General features: G+C 37.2%; 1 protein-coding gene across 1 annotated transcript in view; it reads left to right on the forward strand.

Annotated features, from left to right (window-relative positions):
• NRG3 (neuregulin 3) overlaps positions 1 to 19,632 on the forward strand; it is a 406,497-nt gene that overhangs the window by 327,789 nt on the left and 59,076 nt on the right. The window contains exon 4 of the mRNA XM_082764302.1: positions 7,170 to 7,196. Within this exon, the coding sequence (XP_082620428.1) occupies positions 7,170 to 7,196 (27 nt within the window). The remainder of the gene's footprint in view (positions 1 to 7,169; positions 7,197 to 19,632) is intronic.

Below are 19,632 nucleotides of genomic sequence, written 5' to 3' on the forward strand. Positions count from 1 at the left end.
GTCAGAGAAAGTTACTGCAGAAGCCCAAGAAAATACTTCAAAATTTCAGAAGTAGGTCAAATAGCTGCTTTGGTGTTTTCTCTTTGTGTACTTAGCACAGAAGAGAGATCCTTGTATGTGAGGCTGTACTTGTAGATGGTAGTGTAAAAGAAGTGTGATGTCTGGAGCCAAATGAGGAGGGGAAAAAAAAGGAAAAAAAAAAAAAAAAAAAAAAAAAAAGGAACCAGAGATGATCAGCTTCAGTAATGAATTGGAACAGAAAAGAGGATTTGCCTTTTTTTTTTTTTTTCCCCAGTTTTTATGCTAATACAGATTTTTTGCTGATCTATTTATCTCTCAGAATATCAGGAAATATTTCTTTTTATTTACTGTAGGAACACCTAGCAGAATCATTGCTTATAGCAGTTGCTACTCCTATCAGTAACCAAGTAACCACAATATATTGTTCGATGTTTACTGCAGTCTCATTAGATTGTGGGGAGATTGATCACAGTGGTGACATTTACTTATCATTTTCAGCATATATTTAGAGGAAGCTTTGTAAATAACCTCTTCACCATGAGTCACCATATACAGACAGCTTCATTTTCATTTGATGCAGTAACTAATTTTAACTGAAAGAGCATTAAATTGTTCGCAAATTAGATTAGAAAGTATCTTAGAGTTGATTGACAAGAGACAAAACAGTGTGTCCACACATAATCTGGACTGTTAGAGTCCTTATGTGTGTTCTGTTTGTTTGTTTGTTTCTGAGTGTTAACTAAATTAGTAAATATATATCTGAATAATATGTGTGCAGTAGCAGTATCTGACATTTACTTGCTCTCTCTTCTCTTGGTGAATACAGTAGCTCATTCAGAGAAAAATGAAGGATTGCAGTATTTGGCTGACACTTAACACTCAATATTTTGTCCAAGACCTGCTAAAATTCTTAAAGATATGCTTCAGGCATTTTCTAAGTTTGATGGAGTAATTTCAATCCATAAATTTAAAATTAAAGACATGATTGTTTGTTCTAGTGAATTTATAGCCACAGTAAATATATATATATATACATATATATATATATAAATATCTAATCTAGGGTTAAAATCTGTACTGATTTACAAGACTGGATATCTGCAGATTGTCTACATTATTTGATGAAAGTAAATTTGTTCATCAAAATCCAGTGTTATGCATCAAAGAGAAATAACAGTCTGATAGCTGTAGAGATGATAATTTAAGATCTTTAAAATGACAGAACAGGCAAGATAATCTGCTGCGAGCCTCCATGCTGCAGGAGAGGTACGTAGTTCAGAATTCTAACGTGTCTTGAACCTGTGAAGATGCAAGTATTGCTAGTGTTTATTTTCAGAAGTTAGAAACAGTCTTTCCACTTTGGTGGAGTAAAACACAGCCAGGAGTGTTTGTCATTCAAACATAAAGAAACTCAATGGTTTAGTCCATTATTCAGTACTGTGTGCTATTTATAAAAGAACAGGTGTGCTGTGTCTTTTTCAAATGCACCTTTATTATAGAACTGATGGTGGGTATGGGGTTCTATCTGGAGGCTATGCTAACTTCTATATAGCCATACAAATATTCAAAGCAAGTCTAATTTTTGTTTTTTCCTTTTTTTTTTTTTTTGTGTGTGTGTGTGTTTTGTTTTTTTTTTAACCAAAAAGAAATGGATAGAATGATTAACTTCTAGATGTTGTCTCAGTGTTGAGTTTTGTGGACTGAGGATTTTAATTTGCTTTAAGATAAAATTAACCCTTTCTATACCCTATCATATTCAATTCAGAATATGAATCTTTTATCATTGTTTACACCAAGAATACAGTAGATTGTGAAGTTTTATATAGCTTTATGGCTTCTGTTTTTAAATTATGATTTCTGTGATTTAAAATTTCACTAAAAATGACCCAGTCCATTAAGGGACGTATAAGGGATGTATAATTTTCATTACTGTCAACGTGGGCAGGACAAATTACCAATATATTCTGTAAATTTACTGTCACCCTATCTAGCATGTAGTGAATACACCTTTTGCCAGAGAAATTCACATCAACAAAAAATTTAGCAGCCGTCTTTTTTGGAGAGGATAAATGGACGGACCAGGTATGAGTTTGCTCCAAGTCCATCTCAGAATTTAGTTTGGTCCATTTTTACATGTCCTGCAGAGTAAGATTTGTATAATGTCTTTCATTGAAGACGGTTTGAAAAAACAGTAGTTGAACTATCTTCATTTTATTTATTTGATTGATTCCCTTGAATCGTCCCAATCATTCCCCCCTAAATATTGTGGAGAGTACCTCTGTGCAAATTAGTTGTAGAACCAAATCTCTAAAACAAACAACAAAATCCAGTCTTGTGCTTTCTAATAACTCACATTTGACATGCTGGTGCTTTTTTGTTTTTGAGCCTGAAAAAAGCTTCTGATAGCATTTGGCTCATTTGTTAAGTCTGAGAACTCCTTTTTTTGATCTAACATCCAGAGAAGGTTGTCTCTCCTCCCTGCTGAGCAGAGACAGAGCTTGTCCTATAAAGTTGTGGGCTCACATGCTAAAGTGAGGCAGTGGTCTGGATTTCAAAAATAATATGCTTTCATACGCGTATCTAACCAGTTATGCTTTTATCTTCACTAAATACATGAGCAGGCTGAAAACTGTGTATTGTCAAACAGTGTAAAACATAATGGATAGAGTAGGTTTAGTTTCAGTGTTTAGGTAGTATCCTCAGCTAGCTCCTTTTTGAATAAAAAGGTTTGTTTGGTGGTGTTTTTTTTTTTTTTTTTTTTTTGTTGTTGTTGTTGTTGTTGTTTTCCTATTTCAGACAAAGTTTGGTTGGTCTTAAACTTTGTCTTATTCCCATCAACCAAATCTGTTCAGAACACTTGAGCTGTCCCAAGGTAGTTTGCAGCATATTACAGTGTTGCATTTTTTATTCAAGACATAAACTACCAAGGACAATTTAGCAAATCTTATGAGTTTATTGGAACCAATAAATTTCATTTACAGGGAAAATACTTTGCACAGATATTGTAAAGCTGTCTCCTTCATGCCAAAGTCAACCTATATTTAGGACAGATTTAAATGTCTGAGGTGGTATATGGTGAATATTTTAATAATGAATATTTTTCTTATACAAATCAGGGATATTTATATTTCTATTCATAGTGTGTTAGAATGCACCCGGAATAATGAAACCTGTCGTGAACTGGGAAAAAAATCAATGTTAATACAAGTAAGAAAAAGGCCCCAGCAAACCATAATCCAGACCCAAGGCTGCAAGTTGCATGTGAAGCACTAGTAAATTTATCCATTAGCAGGTGCAAGTTTATCTTCTCTTGTGCTTGTTATCAAGTATTCCCAGGTGTGTATGTATTCATAAAGTATAAATTAAAATGCCTTCAATATTAGCAACAAATTCACATAATACAAGGACCATAAGGCACAGTATTTTTCCCACATCAACAACAAAATACAGAAATATTTATAAAATTAAATACAAAAGTGAATAGTCTTCCTGTCTTAGTAATATATTATTTCCTCAGAACATAGCAATACCAGAAAGAAAAGAAATCACAATAACAAAAATAAAATACAGTCACATTATTTGGTTAATGACCCTATCTTGTGGAGCAGTGCCCACGCTTCAGCACATTAATAGCTCTCATATACATTTTTGTTGAACTGAGTCCTTGAAGGAACTGCATTGCCTGATGGCAAATTACTTGACACTCCGCACTCTGTCCCCGAGGAAGCGTTCTGGATGCAGTTTATCATGTACGCATTATGACTGAGTAGGAATATAGCAGCCCTTTATTACACGGGGGCATATCAGGGGGCAGTATTTCCATGGCTTTGTGCTTGGTTCAGCCTTTGGCCAGCACCACAAAAAAAAGCACCACAGCTTGCTTTCTGCCCCTGTTGCCCTACAGTGTGCACGTCTCTCACAAATACCTGCTGGAAGGTCTTGCCATCAACAAGAGAGGAAAAGCACGATTCGGAGAAGGATGGCACTTGTGAAAGCATTTATTTATGTTCACCAGAACAGGGTGAGTGAGAGCAGCCAAGGGCAGCCGGCCAATGCCCGTAACCTGCTCCCCACGCCTCCTGTCCCAGCCACTGCTGGGTGCAGTGGAGGGGTGCGCTGGGTGTTCACCACGCTGCACTTCTAGTGGGGAGGTTTCAGGGCCCTCCTACCCCTGCCAGAGCCCTGTCACTTCTCTGCTGGAGGTGGCGCCTGTCCGTGGAATAAAGGCTTTATTCCCAGAGCGTTAGCACCCGATTCTGCCTTCTGAGAAAGCGGGTTTAGTTTTTGGAGGTGGCCTTTCAAAGGAGACAACTCAGACAAGGATTCAGATAAGGGGAGAGGTGGCAGCAGTCATTTTCTCTCCTTTTCTGTTTTTGGTTTTGCTTTTTGTTGTTGTTGTTGTTTTTTCTTGTTTTTATGTTTTTCTATATGCAAAGATGTGGGTTTGGGGTTGTCATGCTGGATTTTTGTTTTTGCTTTTTCTCTAGTGGAGGAAACATCATAGAATGATACAAACGTTACTCTAAGAGCCAAACAATGGGAGCAGTTACTTTAATGACTGCTGATATTTCGTCTTTTGCCTTTCATTACTTTGCATCCTCAACTCTGTGTGTAGGAGCCATGTTTATATTAAGGAATTAAGTTTTGAAGTTAGGTGTTTGTTAACTTGTGAGTACAGCTGAATTTCTGCAGTGAGAGAAAAGGGGATGGAAGGCTGTGTGTACATTCAGATTCTTAAGAGGTTATTTCTTTTATTTATTCTTCTTCCTTCTGAAGTCCTTGAGCCAAAGTAGTGCTGCCATCCCATTGCTGTGTGTGGGATCAGAGCATCTTTCTTGTTTTAAAATGAAGTCGTGACATACTTAAACTAGGGAACAGGGGGGAAGAAAGTGAAGAGTTGTACTACAGTCTCTTTGCAGTTTAAAACCAAAACCAAACAAAAATAGGGATTTACAGATGCATTTGGACAGCACTTGCACACTATCCAGTGTCCAGCGGTCTGGAAAGTGTGTTTTAAACAGGATGCCACTGTCACTGGGTGTTTTTCACTTCAGTCAGTGGGACGCCCATAATCCCCAGATATGCCTCCTGGGTGATTTCCTGATCATGACTCTGGGCGTGGTGGCTCTTCCCCAAACCTGCAGGTGACTGCAGAGGTTGGCTCCCAAGCCTGGGCTCCATTTCCGTCATGCAGGGGAAGAGGGCTGTGCAAATGCCTATGCGCTCTGAATGGCACAGTGCACCAAATCCGCAGGGATTATTAATGCGGTGTTTTCTGTTTCCAGGTGTCTGCTTGCAGAGCTTGTAGAACAGTTCTTGGTGATACAAATTGGCAGCTTAGATATTTTACTGTAAGGGTTTATCCCATTAGACATCCTTTCATCATAATCTTTGTAAGTCAGCTTTATCAGCGATATATACTATGGTGGTTGCTGAAGTTGCTTTCCAGGCACGTGAGAGATTTAAAATAACCTGACAAATTTCCGCCCTCTTCGATTGAACTTTCCAGATGTTGTTAAGGAACCCTCCAGTTTTTAAAGGAAGGGTGTATTTTGTATGCTCTTTTTGAACAAGTAGCTTTTAACCATGTTGGTGAACCGAATGCAGGAGAGTACAGGCCGTGCATGGGAAGCTCTGCTATTTAGAGAACCTGCATACCTGGTCAGGATAATTTTATCAGCTCTTCTACATAGCCTTAAAAAGATGATATAGCTTGATCTTCATGTGTGAATATCCGTAGCTCCTTGGAGACCTGATTACAGTGTTTTGATCTCCATTATAATTTTTTTTAAAGCAAGCCGTTGGTGGCTACATCTTCATCTAGTTTACAGAAAGACGCAAGGTGTGAATTGCAGACAGATATTTGTGGATTTTGTAGATACAGAAAAATTGAGGAAAAAAGCAAGATACAACCTCTGTGAATATATTATGTTAAATGCACTTTTGATATTTCTAATCTCATGTTCTTCTAAGAATTAAATCCCTGTGCCAACAGGGTTGTTTGGATGTGAATGCATAAATATTGATTAGATGTGCGATGTATGGCTTTAAATTTGTGTGAAGTTATATTTCCCTAATTCATATATGTATGGTTTTAATTTAACATTAACATTATATACGTATAATACAAAAGTAAAATATGTCAGTCCTAGCATAGACAAAAATTGTGGTTTGCACCCTTTCAGAAAGTTTGGTCTTCCACAATTTAAGTTTGTATTTGAAGCTACTCCTTACACACCCAGTTTTGAAGAGTCAGCTCTATTTTTTTCCTTTGCCCTGTCCCTGAAGGGTGGAGAGTTTGTTATTCTTTAATTGCATGTCAACTTAAACATACTTCCTATCAAGTTAAAAAAGATAAAGGCTTTATATAAATTGAAATCTACTTTGCACTAAAACTTCTTTCTGTAACAGCATCAAACCATGATTCACTACCACCACTAGTCATGTGAAAAAAGGGGTCTTGAAGTGGTTTGATCTCATTATGGTAAATTTGGTCCATGTGACTGAAAAAAAAAAAAAAAAGTTTTTGATTGTTCTGATTTCCTTGAAATTATTGCTCCATATCAGAACAAATGGCTAAATAGGCAATGTGCCTGCTATTTCCTGAAGTTGGGTTTTCTGTTATGGAACACACCACAGTTGTGCAATCACATTGGGTGGGGGCATGGCCACTGTAATGAGCTGCAAAACTCAGTAATAAAAGTCTTTCATTTCTCAGTCTAGGTTTTGATCCCTGAAAGAGAAATGAAAGAGAACACTTTAATTAATGATATTGAGAGAGGATTTTAAGGAGGAAGAGAGGATGAATTCCTGTAGGTAACTGGCTTGAGGCAGTTCAGTCAATGTAAATATAATGACTGCAGGTGTTCACGTCCTACCCCAAATACACTTACTTTAAGTGACAACACTTTAAAGTTCTGGCTTACAGTTGCCCCTGTGAGGACAGAGCTCTGGTTTTCTTTCAGACCAGTCCTTATACAGTATATCCCTGACCCTGTACTGAGTTCTGCAGCATCTGTCATAAAGTACTGAATTCAATACTGAATCATACAATACAAATGATGATATAGATTGTATTTACTTTTTAGTCTATTTCTAACATTTCCATCTCTTCTTCTTTTTTCTTTTACATGCTTTCTTATGTACAGCAGACCATTTAGGAATCGAATTCATGGGTAAGTTTTCTCTTCTCTTTTTTCACTGTCTAACATGTATCTTGGTGCCTCATCCCAAAGCACGTGGAAGTTAATGGGAAGACTCCCATGAACTTCATCAGTGGATTTTGGATTGGGCTTTGAGAACAGCTCCTGTTATATTTACTGATTACATATGAAATTATATCAAGATCTATTTTTTCGCTTGTCCACTCTTGTTTATAGAGAGCTATAAACTTCATAGCAACGTTTTGTGTGTGTGTTTTGTTTTGTTTTGTATTTTATTGTTGTTTAATGAAACGTATTGTAGAAATTATATGGGTGTATCATGACATTTTATATGAGATTTTAGAAAGAAGTTAGAGCCTATCTTTATGTAAAGGAAAATAAATTTTAAAATAGAGAGCATTTTTGTTTGTTTTCAGAATTTGGTATTGACTGCAGTGTTAATGCATAACTATGTTTAATGTGAACCATTTCATTAGCATTTAACAGAGAAGTTGCAGGGATTCTTTTCAGAAAAAATGACAAATAAGCTTTTTCCTAACCTGAAGTTAAATTAAGCAGGAGTGAATAACAGATCAGAAGTATTCCTTTTTATATTTTTTGAAAAGAAAAGGTGATGTTCTATTGAATCCATTGCTGTCTTGTAATGTATTCGTAGCCCGAGGGACTGACAGACTTAATAGGTCATTGCTTCACCTCTCAGCTGGGGATCTGCAGAAAGTGGGTGGGTTATTTTCTTTAGGAAGCTCAAGTTTGTCTTTAGTAGAGTTAGTGAACTGATGCATCTTTTGTGTAAAAAAAAAAAAAAAAAAAAAAAAAAAAAAAAAAAAAAAAACAGCTTGCATAAACTATTGCATATGACTGAAGACACTGTAATAAAAAGCTTGTGAAGATGTCATAAAAATTACCTTTAGTGCATCCTTTGCATGTGTTGAGTTTTGCCCATTTTTTTTTCAGATTTTAAAAGTAAAAATATGATAACCTTATGACTGTAAGTGATGATATGGGGTTTATTTTGGCAATTCAAGTATAAGTTGTCATTATACCAACATGGTGATGAATATTAATGGTGCAGCTGACTTAGCAAGAGGACAGCTAGCAGGCAGAGGGATTTTTTTCCTACTGCTTTTGGACTTTTGTGGCATACCTAGAGACCTGTCTCCAGGTTCAGACCCCCTAGGTAAGGACAGAGATTTACAGTCTGAATTGAGTCCAGTGGATGCCCACCAAGATGGCCAGGGAGCTCAAGACATGCAAAGAGATGCAAAGTGCACTAGTTTCATAGAGGAGGACAAAGTGGAATCTCCCTCCCATCTAAAACTATCTGATGGCTACTTACAGAGAAGACAGAATTGGACTCTGTGGAGGTGAGGGAGGTGGTGGACCCAGACAGCATCAAAAAAAAAAAAAAAAAAAAAAAGTTCTCATTACTTATTATGAAAGCGTATCTTCAAAATGAGAGTGGTCAAACATTGGAACAGGTTCCCCAGAGACACTGGGGAGCTTCCATTGCTGGAGATTTTTAAGGCTTGGCTGGAGAGGTCTCTGAGTACCCTGATGGTGCTGCAAGGTGTGCTCTGCTTTGAGCAGCTGGTTGGGCAGTGGTTGTCCTCCAGTGATCCCTTTCAGCCTTTGTTATGCTGTGATTCTGTGAGCTCTAGAAGTTTGGTGTTTCACTTCACTTTATAGGAAACTTTAAAAGTACTGGTGGAATTAATGCAAGTGTTTCTGTAGACTTCGTTGACAAGCAAAATTTTTTACACAGAAGATTCTGCATATATTATAATTTTACTGCTTAACTGAAATTGTAAGCAGCAATCTTGAGGCATACGAATTGAAAGATAAGCATATACATAAAAGAAAGAGGATACGGAACACATACAGGATTCAAAGAGTAAGCTTTTCCATAGGAAGCAGGAAAGCGTACCGTAGGAGGCAAAGCTGAAGCATTTTAGCTTCATTTTGAACATTTTAGTTTCTTTTCTTTTCTTTGTTTTTGTTTTGTTTTGTTTTGTTTGTTTGTTTTTACTATGTCTCTCTTAAGACTTGAAATAAAGCCAATCCCTGTAGTCTTGGCTCAGAGTAGTCTTCTCATATGAGTAGCTTTCTGATTGTTTTATTTAATATCAAAACAGATCCTGATTGTGTACAAATTAATGAAATCTTGTGTCTCCAGCCTGGAAATATTATGACAGAGTCTAAGATGAGGCCTGAGGTGTTTTATGGTGGGCTAAAAAAAGCAAAATCCAGAACTACACATGAAAGTGAAATGCTTGTGCTTCTTAAAGCTGCCTCCCCCCCCCACCCCTCCCGTTAAGAACTACTTAAGAAGTGTAAGCAAATATGGAATCATTACTGTACACAAAGCAAAATATACAAATCCCCACTCTGTATACAGAGACATGAGGTGACGATATACTCATCCTGTTATGGCCACCAATGCAAAGCCTTTCCCATCAGTTTACTTCTGTACTGTAGAAAATAATCACAATTACTGCGACAAATATTTTTCAGTTATTAGAAATAGCAATGTATGGGTGATGCAAAGCTTAGCCTTGATTGCGTGTAATCCAGGACATGCTTTCTAGCGTTTTCGTTGTGTTTATGGGTTCAGTTGCTTTAGGGATTCCACTTCTGTCATTGTCTTCTGAGAATTTTGCTTTTGAAGTTCCCCTGTTCTTTGAGGAAAATAGTGTAATAATTGATTTGGAGAGTATTTTCACTTTCAAAATAGAACTGAATTTCACTTTGTTTTTTCTGACTGATAATGAGGGAATGGAAGATACCACTGTACTCTCTTAGAAACATTTTGTAGTTAGGTGAAGTGAAACGGTAATGGTGAACACTACATAAAAACCTAGAATTTGGATCCCTGCCTTGCTTTTCAAAATTATTTTCACCACTTTTTCACAAACTTGTTCTAAGAGCAAAAGCCACATAAGCCTGGATTCCTGAGGAAGGCTGGACTCTCCACGGTCAGTAAAACTAAAAGCTCATTTAGATAAGAACATCCATCCCTGGAGATGCCCCAGTGGAGCAGATGAATGGTCCATCCAATTAAGCATTCATTCTCTAAGGAAAGGAAATGAGCCATTTTTGTCAGACTCTCAAGAATCCAGATTTGCTGGAGTATAGACTCCTGCCCAGTTCTTTTACTCTCCTTATACGGATCTGCCATCCATGAATTTGCGTGTCCTTTTGAACTGGCTGGTACTGCCTTCCCCCACAAGCTCCAGCAGCTGCCAGTTGCAGAGGTTCTCACTGGCAGGCTGTGTACCTTGCTGTCCCATTACCTGCCAAACCCACCTCCAGCCAGAACCTTTGACAGATCCTTATTTCTCTCTCACATGCAGCATTTTTTGAACATGAGTTAAACGTTCAGTTTATCTGCCACACTTGCTGTTTTGTTATCCTTGACCATGTTCCCCTATGCCTCCTTTTGGATATTATTTGGTTTATGTTCTGTATGCTATTGTACATGCACAAACATGAATACCTGGTACTTCAGTATCATTGCTGGCCTTGGTTTGGAGTGTCTGTTTCTTCGTATGGATAGCAGAGATAAATGCAGACTTATTAATGTGGCATATCAGTTTTAAAATGTTGCAAATATAACAACAGATGTATGCTTCTGAGGTATGCTCATGCAGCTTCTGTGGGAAAAATGAAATTCATATATGTGTTCAGGGGACACTGTCCTCTCAAAAATGTACATCTAAGTATTGTAATCAGAGTGGCTGAGCTTCATGAAATTTCTGATGATATGGACATGCTGTACATTGCCTAATACCTCAAAGGAAAGAAAAAATAAAGTCTTGTTTAGTACTCACTTGTGAGAACTAGATTCAGTTCCCACCTCTGATGCAATCTATTCAAAAGGCTTTGGGCAATATATTTTTATCACTCTGTGCCTTACTTTCTCATTTACTATCTTTTTTGTCAGGCTTTTACATTTAGATTTCTCAACTCTCTAGGGACTAAATCTCTTTTTGTAGTGCATAACACAGTTTTCTTCCTTGTGAGAGGCTGAAAGGTTCACCTATTCTTTGCTGCTGCTCCCTGCTTCCTCCTAGGAGCATGCCATGGTGCACTGGGGACCTGCCTTGCCTCAGCATGCAGGGTGCCTGGTCTGGATTGGTGCACATTTCTGTGGGGTTCCCAAAATGTCTCACCAATGATGATGCTTGCAATGTCATTTAAATTTCTGTCACATAGGTAAGTAAATATTATCATGATGTTCCTATAAACAGGCTGAACATCTATGTGTATTAAAAATTTTGTGTCAATTGAAAGCAGGCTGGCTGTTGCTAGTGCTTGTTTGGGGCAGTGAGTTTGTAATAAATGAGAGAGATTGAAAGAAGTATTGAATGAGAAAACTAAATGATGTATTGTTAGCCCTAGTGTGGGGTAGAGTACATACACATTACAATCAGTCTTCTTGACTTTCAGAACTGAATGTTTGGTTAGTTGGAAATATTGATGATGAAGCCAAACATCTCTGATAGCCAATACGGCTGATCTGGTTATTTGGTGATATGGTAGTTGCAACCCAGTTGGTAGCTGGGTTGTGGAGACTGACCTTATGTGTGTGTGTCTCAGCTGCAGAGTAAAATCTGCTTTAACTAATGCGCAAAAGAGATGCAGAAGCCTGAGGGTGATTTTACAAACAAGTGTTCCAGGTAAAGAGTCAGTCAGTACCCAAGACAAGGAGTCATCAGTTTTACTAATTTCTTACAGCAAGAATGAGCAGAGTTAGGACATTCTAAAGGGTGAAGTGTGAAGGTGAGTGATACATGAACAAGCACGACTGTTAAAGCAGTTGTCGTGGTTTAACCTGGCTGGCAGCTAAACACCACGCAGCCATTCGCTCACCCTCCCCCCTCCCTCTCTGGGACGGGGGAGAGAAATGGAAAGTGAAGCCCGTGAGTTGAGATAAAGACAGTTTAATAAGACAGGAAAATAATAATAATAATAATAATAATAATAATAATAATAATAATAATAATAATAATAATACAATGGTGATAATAGGAAAGTAATAAAAATATGTACAAACAAGTGATGCACAATGCAATTGCTCACCACCCGCTGACCGATGCCCAGCCTAACCCCGAGCAGTCCGGCCCCCTCCCCCCGGCTAGCCACTCCTATATATTGTTTAGCATGACGTCAGATGGTATGGAATACCCCTTTGGCTAGTTTGGGTCACCTGTCCTGGGTCTGTCCCCTCCCAGCTCTTACTGCACCCCCAGCCTGCCTGTTGGCAGGACAGAGCGAAAGGCTGAGATGTCCTTGGCTTGGTATAAGCACTGCTCTGCAACAATTAAAACATCGGGGTGTTATCAGCACTCTTCTCATCCTAAGCCAAAACACCGCGTTCCACCAGCTACTAGGAAGAAAATTAATTCTGTTCTAACTGAAACCAGGACAGCAGTTCATCCACAACACCTAATCTGATGATCCAGAATCTTTATCTTTTGTTTAGTAACAGTAATGTCTGATGGATACAAATGAAAATAACATGTCACAGGCAAGTGCAACAGGCAGGCCACTGCTGTTTTAATGGAAATACATTGTCATATCAAATAGTACTCTTCCTTAGGCTGCTTAACAGTTAAACTAATGTCAGCGGTATAAATAAGTATGAAGCATTAACCTGAATCTCCTATGCTTGGATTGCAAAATTAATATAGCAGTTGTTAAAATTAGTTGCCAAGTTTAACTCTCTGGTATTTAGGCCTTACTCAGGAAATAAATATTCTTCCATAAAACTGATTTTCTTTTTTGGAAAAATCAGAAGAAACTTAACCGAAGTCAAGGGAGTAACAATGATGTAGTACCCTTACAGGTGGGGAATCATTAAATAACATTTATTTGAGCAGAGCTATAAAGAACTCAGGAATTGAATGCTATGAAAATTATTCTTAATATATCACCTTGTGATGATGATGGTGTGAAAAATATTTGCTTTTTCTATTCTGAGCAGTTGTTAATATTGGAGAAGAAGGTGCCTGCTTTGTTTTCACTGTGCTAATTCTCACGGTCTCCTCATTGTGATAAGATGGTTGTAAACCTAAGACTCTGGGAACACCTAATAAATCAACTCTGTAAGCTTGTGTCATGTATCCTGACAGATGCATTTTGATCTTTCCCAACAATAAAAGTTGGGTTTGCTGATAGTCAGTATGAGCAAGACTGCAAAAAATAATATTTATTTTGTTTGAGAAGAAACATAAAGTTCATAGGTTCCTTCACAGTTCACAAAATGTGCAGCTGGTGAACCATCCTCTGAAACCCAATGTCTTGTAGCAGCAAACAGATAATGAAAATAAATACCAGCGGATTGTTCTAGCCATAGTTGTCATTTAGCAACTCTTATCTGTTATAAAATCCTCTTATACTTCCATCTTCAGTGGAAAAGAGGATGAATGCTCGTTTGCATGAGCAAAGAATGTATTTGCTCTAACGGACATGTTTAAAAAAAAAATAAAGTTCATCTTTCCCTATATTCCTTTTTTTTTTTTTTTTTTCTTCCTTTTTTAAGTATTTAGCAGGTAGATCTTTTTTTATGGTAATATGTGGCACTGGCTTTTTTATGCTTCTGTTTACATAAAATCTATTATTAGGTATTCTGGTCATAATCAACACATGTCTATTTAGTTAATTAATATTGTTCCTAATCATAAGTATTTAAAATATTTCATCATATCTCCATACACCTTTAATAAAATCTGAAGGAACTAAGAGAAGATGTTTAGGTAATGTCAGTTGTTATGTCAGTTGTTGCCATTTCTCCATTAATCCCTTTGTTGTTAATCCTGACCAAATTTTTCATTACTTTTTTTTTTTTCAAATTTAGTAAGGGCTTCATTCCTGGGACCATTGTCTTTCTTTTGCTTTGTGAAATACCTATCACTTTTAAGTATGTTGCAAAATAACATTAGTATTCTGAGACACTAAATTACTTTGGATCTGGAGAACTTTGCACGGGCTTCTTTTAGCGGATAAGAGCAATCATTTATTCAGCTCTAGAGAAAAGAGACATAAGTACCAGAAGAGAGAGTTTTATAGAAACAGCTGATGTCTTCATGCTACGAGAGTAATGGATAAATCAGAGGTTCCTCAGTGGCTGGAGAAAGCTCTGCTATCACCTTGGTTCACCACTACCTTCTGTACTTTTCTCTGTATGTCATTTTTCCGATTTGTCTACATTTTATGTATTGGCAGTGGGTTGGATTGGATTCATTTTCATTATTTTTAGAAGGCATGATTAACAGATTCACCATACGGTTAATTTACATGTGCTGTAGTAGCCTGTAACACTTCATGCCCATATTCCCTAACAAAATAGTCATTTTGTGAACTATATGGATAAAATAACATCAAGGTATGTATTTTCTTCTGCTTTCACCTAACTGTATCTATTAATTACTTGTGGTGAAACATATGGAAATGCAATTGTATGTATATATTTATTGATAATACAGTATATTGATGAGTTTAGGAAACTAGAATCAGTCAGGGTTTCTCTGTCTGGGCTGGGCTGGGCTGGAGGAGGTGTTAGTTGTGTGAAGCAGGGTATAACTGTATAAACTGGGTGTATGTCATCAGCAATGCTACGTATAGCCATTATTCTGTCACTTCTTATGCGAGTGTGTACAGTGTATCATTATGTGCTGATCAGAGAGAAATTAGTAAGGTTGGTGTTATCTGTGGACTAGAAAACAGAATTGGGAAACCCTACAAAATGGATGTTTTATACAAGCTCTCAGGTAAGTTGCCATGGAATTCCTAGTGCCAGCTACAAAGTGTTGGTTTAAGAACAACTGCACTCTATTGTCACCTTGGGAAGAAGAGACGTGCTTCAAGGCTGGATTTCAACTGGGAACACAGCATCTCATCTGCATAAAGAGGTTTCTGCTGTATTATGTTGTTACGTATACAAATTACGCATACATTCTGGTTTGGGATCAGGGATGTACCTGAGGTTGCTGCGTGGCTACTGTGTCTCAAAGGTGAACTCTTTTCATCATGAAATGCAGGTAATTGGATGGCACCAGCTGAACAGACAGCTGTGTGTTTAAATGTGACCTTATACCCAGTCAGCCTTATGAGCTGCGCTTGAACGTGGTATTTAGGTCAATGCTTCATTTAGCTCAAGGAGTTGTTAAAACGGGCATCACAAGGGCATGCTAACATAATTAGATGACTTGCAATGTTGATATTTTACTTTTGGCCTTGTTTGGGCTGTGATAGTTTAACCAGATGAAAAAATGTGTAGACAGTGACTAGTATGTATTGTATGGTGTGAAATGTGACTAGCACACAAAGGCGAGACCTGCACATCCAAGGTGGTGGTGGAGGCAGCTGCCTGCCAGAAGCTGTGATACAAAGCCAGTGAGGTTTTGTGTTTCCAGTTGAGCAAGGACCTGGGAGGAGGCTTCATAGTAATACGTGGCACATGTACATGAAGAGACATGAAAACTTGGAGTCTGCTGTTAGGCTACTAGGTTGTGTTTTTTTTTTAGTGGTTGTTTACTGTGTACTGAAGTTACCTTGCTACAGGAAAGAGGCTCCAAATGCCAGTGCTGTGCCATGTTTATGCAGCCATGGTGAATCGTGTTACTTTGTCCTTTTTCTGCTTTGAGGTGTCATGTAGATGTCAAGTCTCATCCAGAAAACAATGCAAGGACTTGGAAAGCAGAAGGTAAATATCACACTAAATGTTCCATGGCAGTGGTGCACTTATAATGTATATTACAGTTGTATAGAAAATTTGATGTTTCTGACAGTGAACTAAATTTTTCTGTGTCCTCTGTGCCTAGAATGAGTAGAGACAGTGTCCTGCCACTTGCTGCTGGGAGCAGAGGAGAAGGGTAAGCAATGTGGAAAAGTTGACAATGCATTCTGTAGAGCACTAAATTATTTTTTCATGTACTCCCTTTTCTTTTCTTTTGCAGGAGCTGTACGATATTGGCATGTGAAGAAACACAAAGTCATTATTCCAACTCCCGCTGATTGTTTTTAATAAAGTTACTTTTACAATAATTGAAAATTGTCTCATGATCCCATTTTCCATCCTCATCAATATCAGTTTATTTCCATTTCAAAACTAGCATGCCTATGCTGAAAATTGCTGTTTGTCCAGTTACCCAGGGTATCACTATTTGCGTGTGTGTTGTTCTTGTGTGCTTGATTCTTAATAAAGTTTTATTAATCACAGAGTTGCAAAACGTTGCATGCAGATGACAGACATGGTTTTTTGTTTACCAGTTCAGACTTTGGACCTTTGGATGGTAAAAACGATTACAATGAGGTATTTTGATTTATGGATTCAGAATTCTCAGTATCATTTGGATCATGTCCATGTGGTTAGTCACTGTGGTTATACTTATGAATAATTATCAAATTAATGTGATCATTTTTATGTTCATGATAAATGAATTATGTACTGCTTCATGCCTATATTATCGAGTAAACTCTATTGTCTTTAGTAGTATAATATTACTCTATGGTTATTCTTTCAGGTCCTTTGGTAATTTTGCATTTCACATTCAAATACAAAGAAAGATCAAAGTGGAAATACAAAATAATAGCCTGGTAATGGAGGGGCACGACAGATGATAATATTGAAGTTCTCAGAAGAATTAACAGAAACAATTTAGGGTCTTCAATGCTGCCTGCCTAAGACTTGTCTCTTCTATTCAGTGCCCAGTGAGGTACACTCACAACTCTCCTGCGTTTAGCTCTGTTGGATGTGGCATGGGAAAAGCACCAAGTTGTTCAATGCTGTGAAGACTTACATATCCCTATGCAAGCCAAGTTTAGCTCTAAGTAGTCGTATGTGCTGCAGTGCTAGAATTTATTAAATTAATAACCTGCGTCAGTGAGTACAGCACTGTGATTGCAGGTACTGTTGTTGCATGACATTTGTTATACTCCTGTACTTTGGGCAATTCAAATAAGATATAAACAAGAAAATATCCAAAGTTAACTCTGTTCATTTGATGAATGATGAAGATAAAAAAAAAATCACCAAAATAAGGTTTTGATTTGTGTCACTTTTTCTTGTAAAGCTCTGTGGGGTGCTTTTAAATTCTTTCTCACATGAAGGGGGAGCCTCTTATCAAGGTAAGGTAGTATCAGAGCATCTCATTCTTCCAGTTAGTAGCGAATCTTGTCTTGAAATAAAATGGCTGGCCATTAGTGGGAAAAGGTAAGTGAGTATAGAAATCTTGTAGAAGTAAATCAAGCCATTTAATATTAAATTACTTTGAGAGACTTGTAGGTGAGCTGGAGACAAACAGTAGATGTACTCATCTTAAATTGTGCTTTTTTTAAAGCTAAGATAACTGTTGTGTTTTCCTGGGAATACATATTTTAAGCTACATGTTCTAAATGTCATACTCACTATTTTGCCCCAATAGAACTGGATTTTATCATTATAACATCAATGTAAATATGTATATTTTTTTGGTGGATTGCCAAATACTAGTGAGTTGTGGGAACTGTGCTGGAAGGGCAATATCTTATTTCTCAATATTGGGTCAAAGTCTCTCAATTCACTGATAATTGGTGTAGCTAGGAGACATCTGAAAGACAATGAAAATGCAATCTGTTCTTGATGCTGCTTTATTCAGCTTTTACAACAGGTTTTGTTCTGCTAGAGGAGTGAGCAACGTATGCTGTTGGCTTGCTTTTTTGAGTGATTTGTGATTTTTTGCTATATCTTTTAGAATTTGGTAGTATTCATGTATCAGCTATTTTTATCGTTTCATTGTCTGAATACCTTTATGGATTGGTTTTAGCATCTGTAGGCCATGAATCAGTTCAGTAATCATCCAGTTCAGTGTGCTCATTCGTGTGCAGTGTGGATCTAATAGTTCTTGTGCAAAGAAAATTCAGAATCACCTTTAATTTTGCAGCTGTAATTCTTATTGTGCCAAGCTGCCTCGAGAATTGAGGATTGAAGTATGCTCCAGATATCTTGCTGCATGTCTTGCCTGTGTCCCTGGATTCTTTCAGTGCTAGTTTTTCATCTCAAGCATGCTGCATAAATTGGGACATACTCCTTTCCTTTTTAGCTACTGTGAAGAATGTGGTGGGGAAGCAGTTCACTTTTTAAGAAACCTGTTCCATGCCTCTTCACCCACCAAAATATGCCCTGTTTCTCTCTCTCTCTTTTTTTTTTTTTTTTTTTTTTTTTTTTATATATATAAATAGAAAGCTTCTGTTTCAATTTGTAGTTTCTTCTCTCAGTAAACTAAGCTAATAAAAAAAATATGATAATACCAGTATATGGTTTATTTGCCTTGGAATTATCTTCTCATAAATACATCCCATGATTTAACATTACTGTTTTGTCTCATTTTCTACTGCTTATTCATAGTATCAAGGTGTGTACTATCAATCATTTCAGTTATCCTTTTGTCACCTTTATTGCTTGCTCAGTCTCTTTGATATCTTCATCTTACACTTCATTTTTTCACTCTTGGTGCTGTAAAAACATTGATGTTTCTGTTGATAGCATAGCCGTGCTGATAGACATTTTTGCAAGGTCTTCTGCTGTTCAAAGGAGTCTGTCCCTTGCTGTCATTATTCCTGTGTCACTGCTCTTAAGAGTTGCTTTTTACCTATGTACTTCCTTTGTGATTTCCTTTTATTTTTAATTGTTTGGCACACCTCTGTCTGCAGCCACCACTTATTTACTGATTATTTTGATATTGCTACTACTTTTGCTGTTGATGCTATCCTTTTTTTTCCTTACCAATAGTTTGTATTGTTAAATTTTCTGAATAATCAGAAGTCCACATATTAACACCTACATCTGTTATTCAGAACTTCTTGTTTTTCTTTTATGCTAGAGCTTAAAATCTTTTTTGTAATTAAGATTTTTTTCAGAGTTCTTTTTGCAAATCTTGTGTTCATCTCCAAGATGCCAACTGTCTTTTTGTTATTTGTGAGGAGTTCTGCAGTGCAATGAGCTACATTGCACTTCTTAAAATAATTTATAGTATTCCTGCCCACTGTGCTATCTTTCTTTATGTACTAACCTCCCTATTTAATGTTGGAAGTGCTTCCTCTGAGTTATATATATTATATATATATAATTTACAGCATATATTTCTTTTTCTCTAATCCTTATTTTTTTTTTATTATTTTTTTTTGCTCGATACCACCTGTTTTGCTCCCTGTTGTACCTTTCATTTTCTGTTCCCTGATTGTCTGAAGTTGCTGTCCTTCAAAGCTTAGTTGTTGTGCCTGAGAGTTTCTTCTTCACTTAGAAAGTATTTGCAGAAAGCAAGTCATAGTATCAAGCTGAATAATTGAGATTGGAAGGGACCTCAGAAGGTCTTTAGTCCAACCTGCTGTTCAAAGCAGCAGGGTTAGCTCAGGTTCCAAGAGGATGCTGAGGGCTTGATCCAGCTGAGTCTTTAAAAACTGGGGACTG

The sequence above is a fragment of the Aythya marila genome (genome assembly GCF_965140915.1).
Source record: "Aythya marila genome assembly, chromosome: 7".
Classification (NCBI taxonomy): domain Eukaryota; kingdom Metazoa; phylum Chordata; class Aves; order Anseriformes; family Anatidae; genus Aythya; species Aythya marila.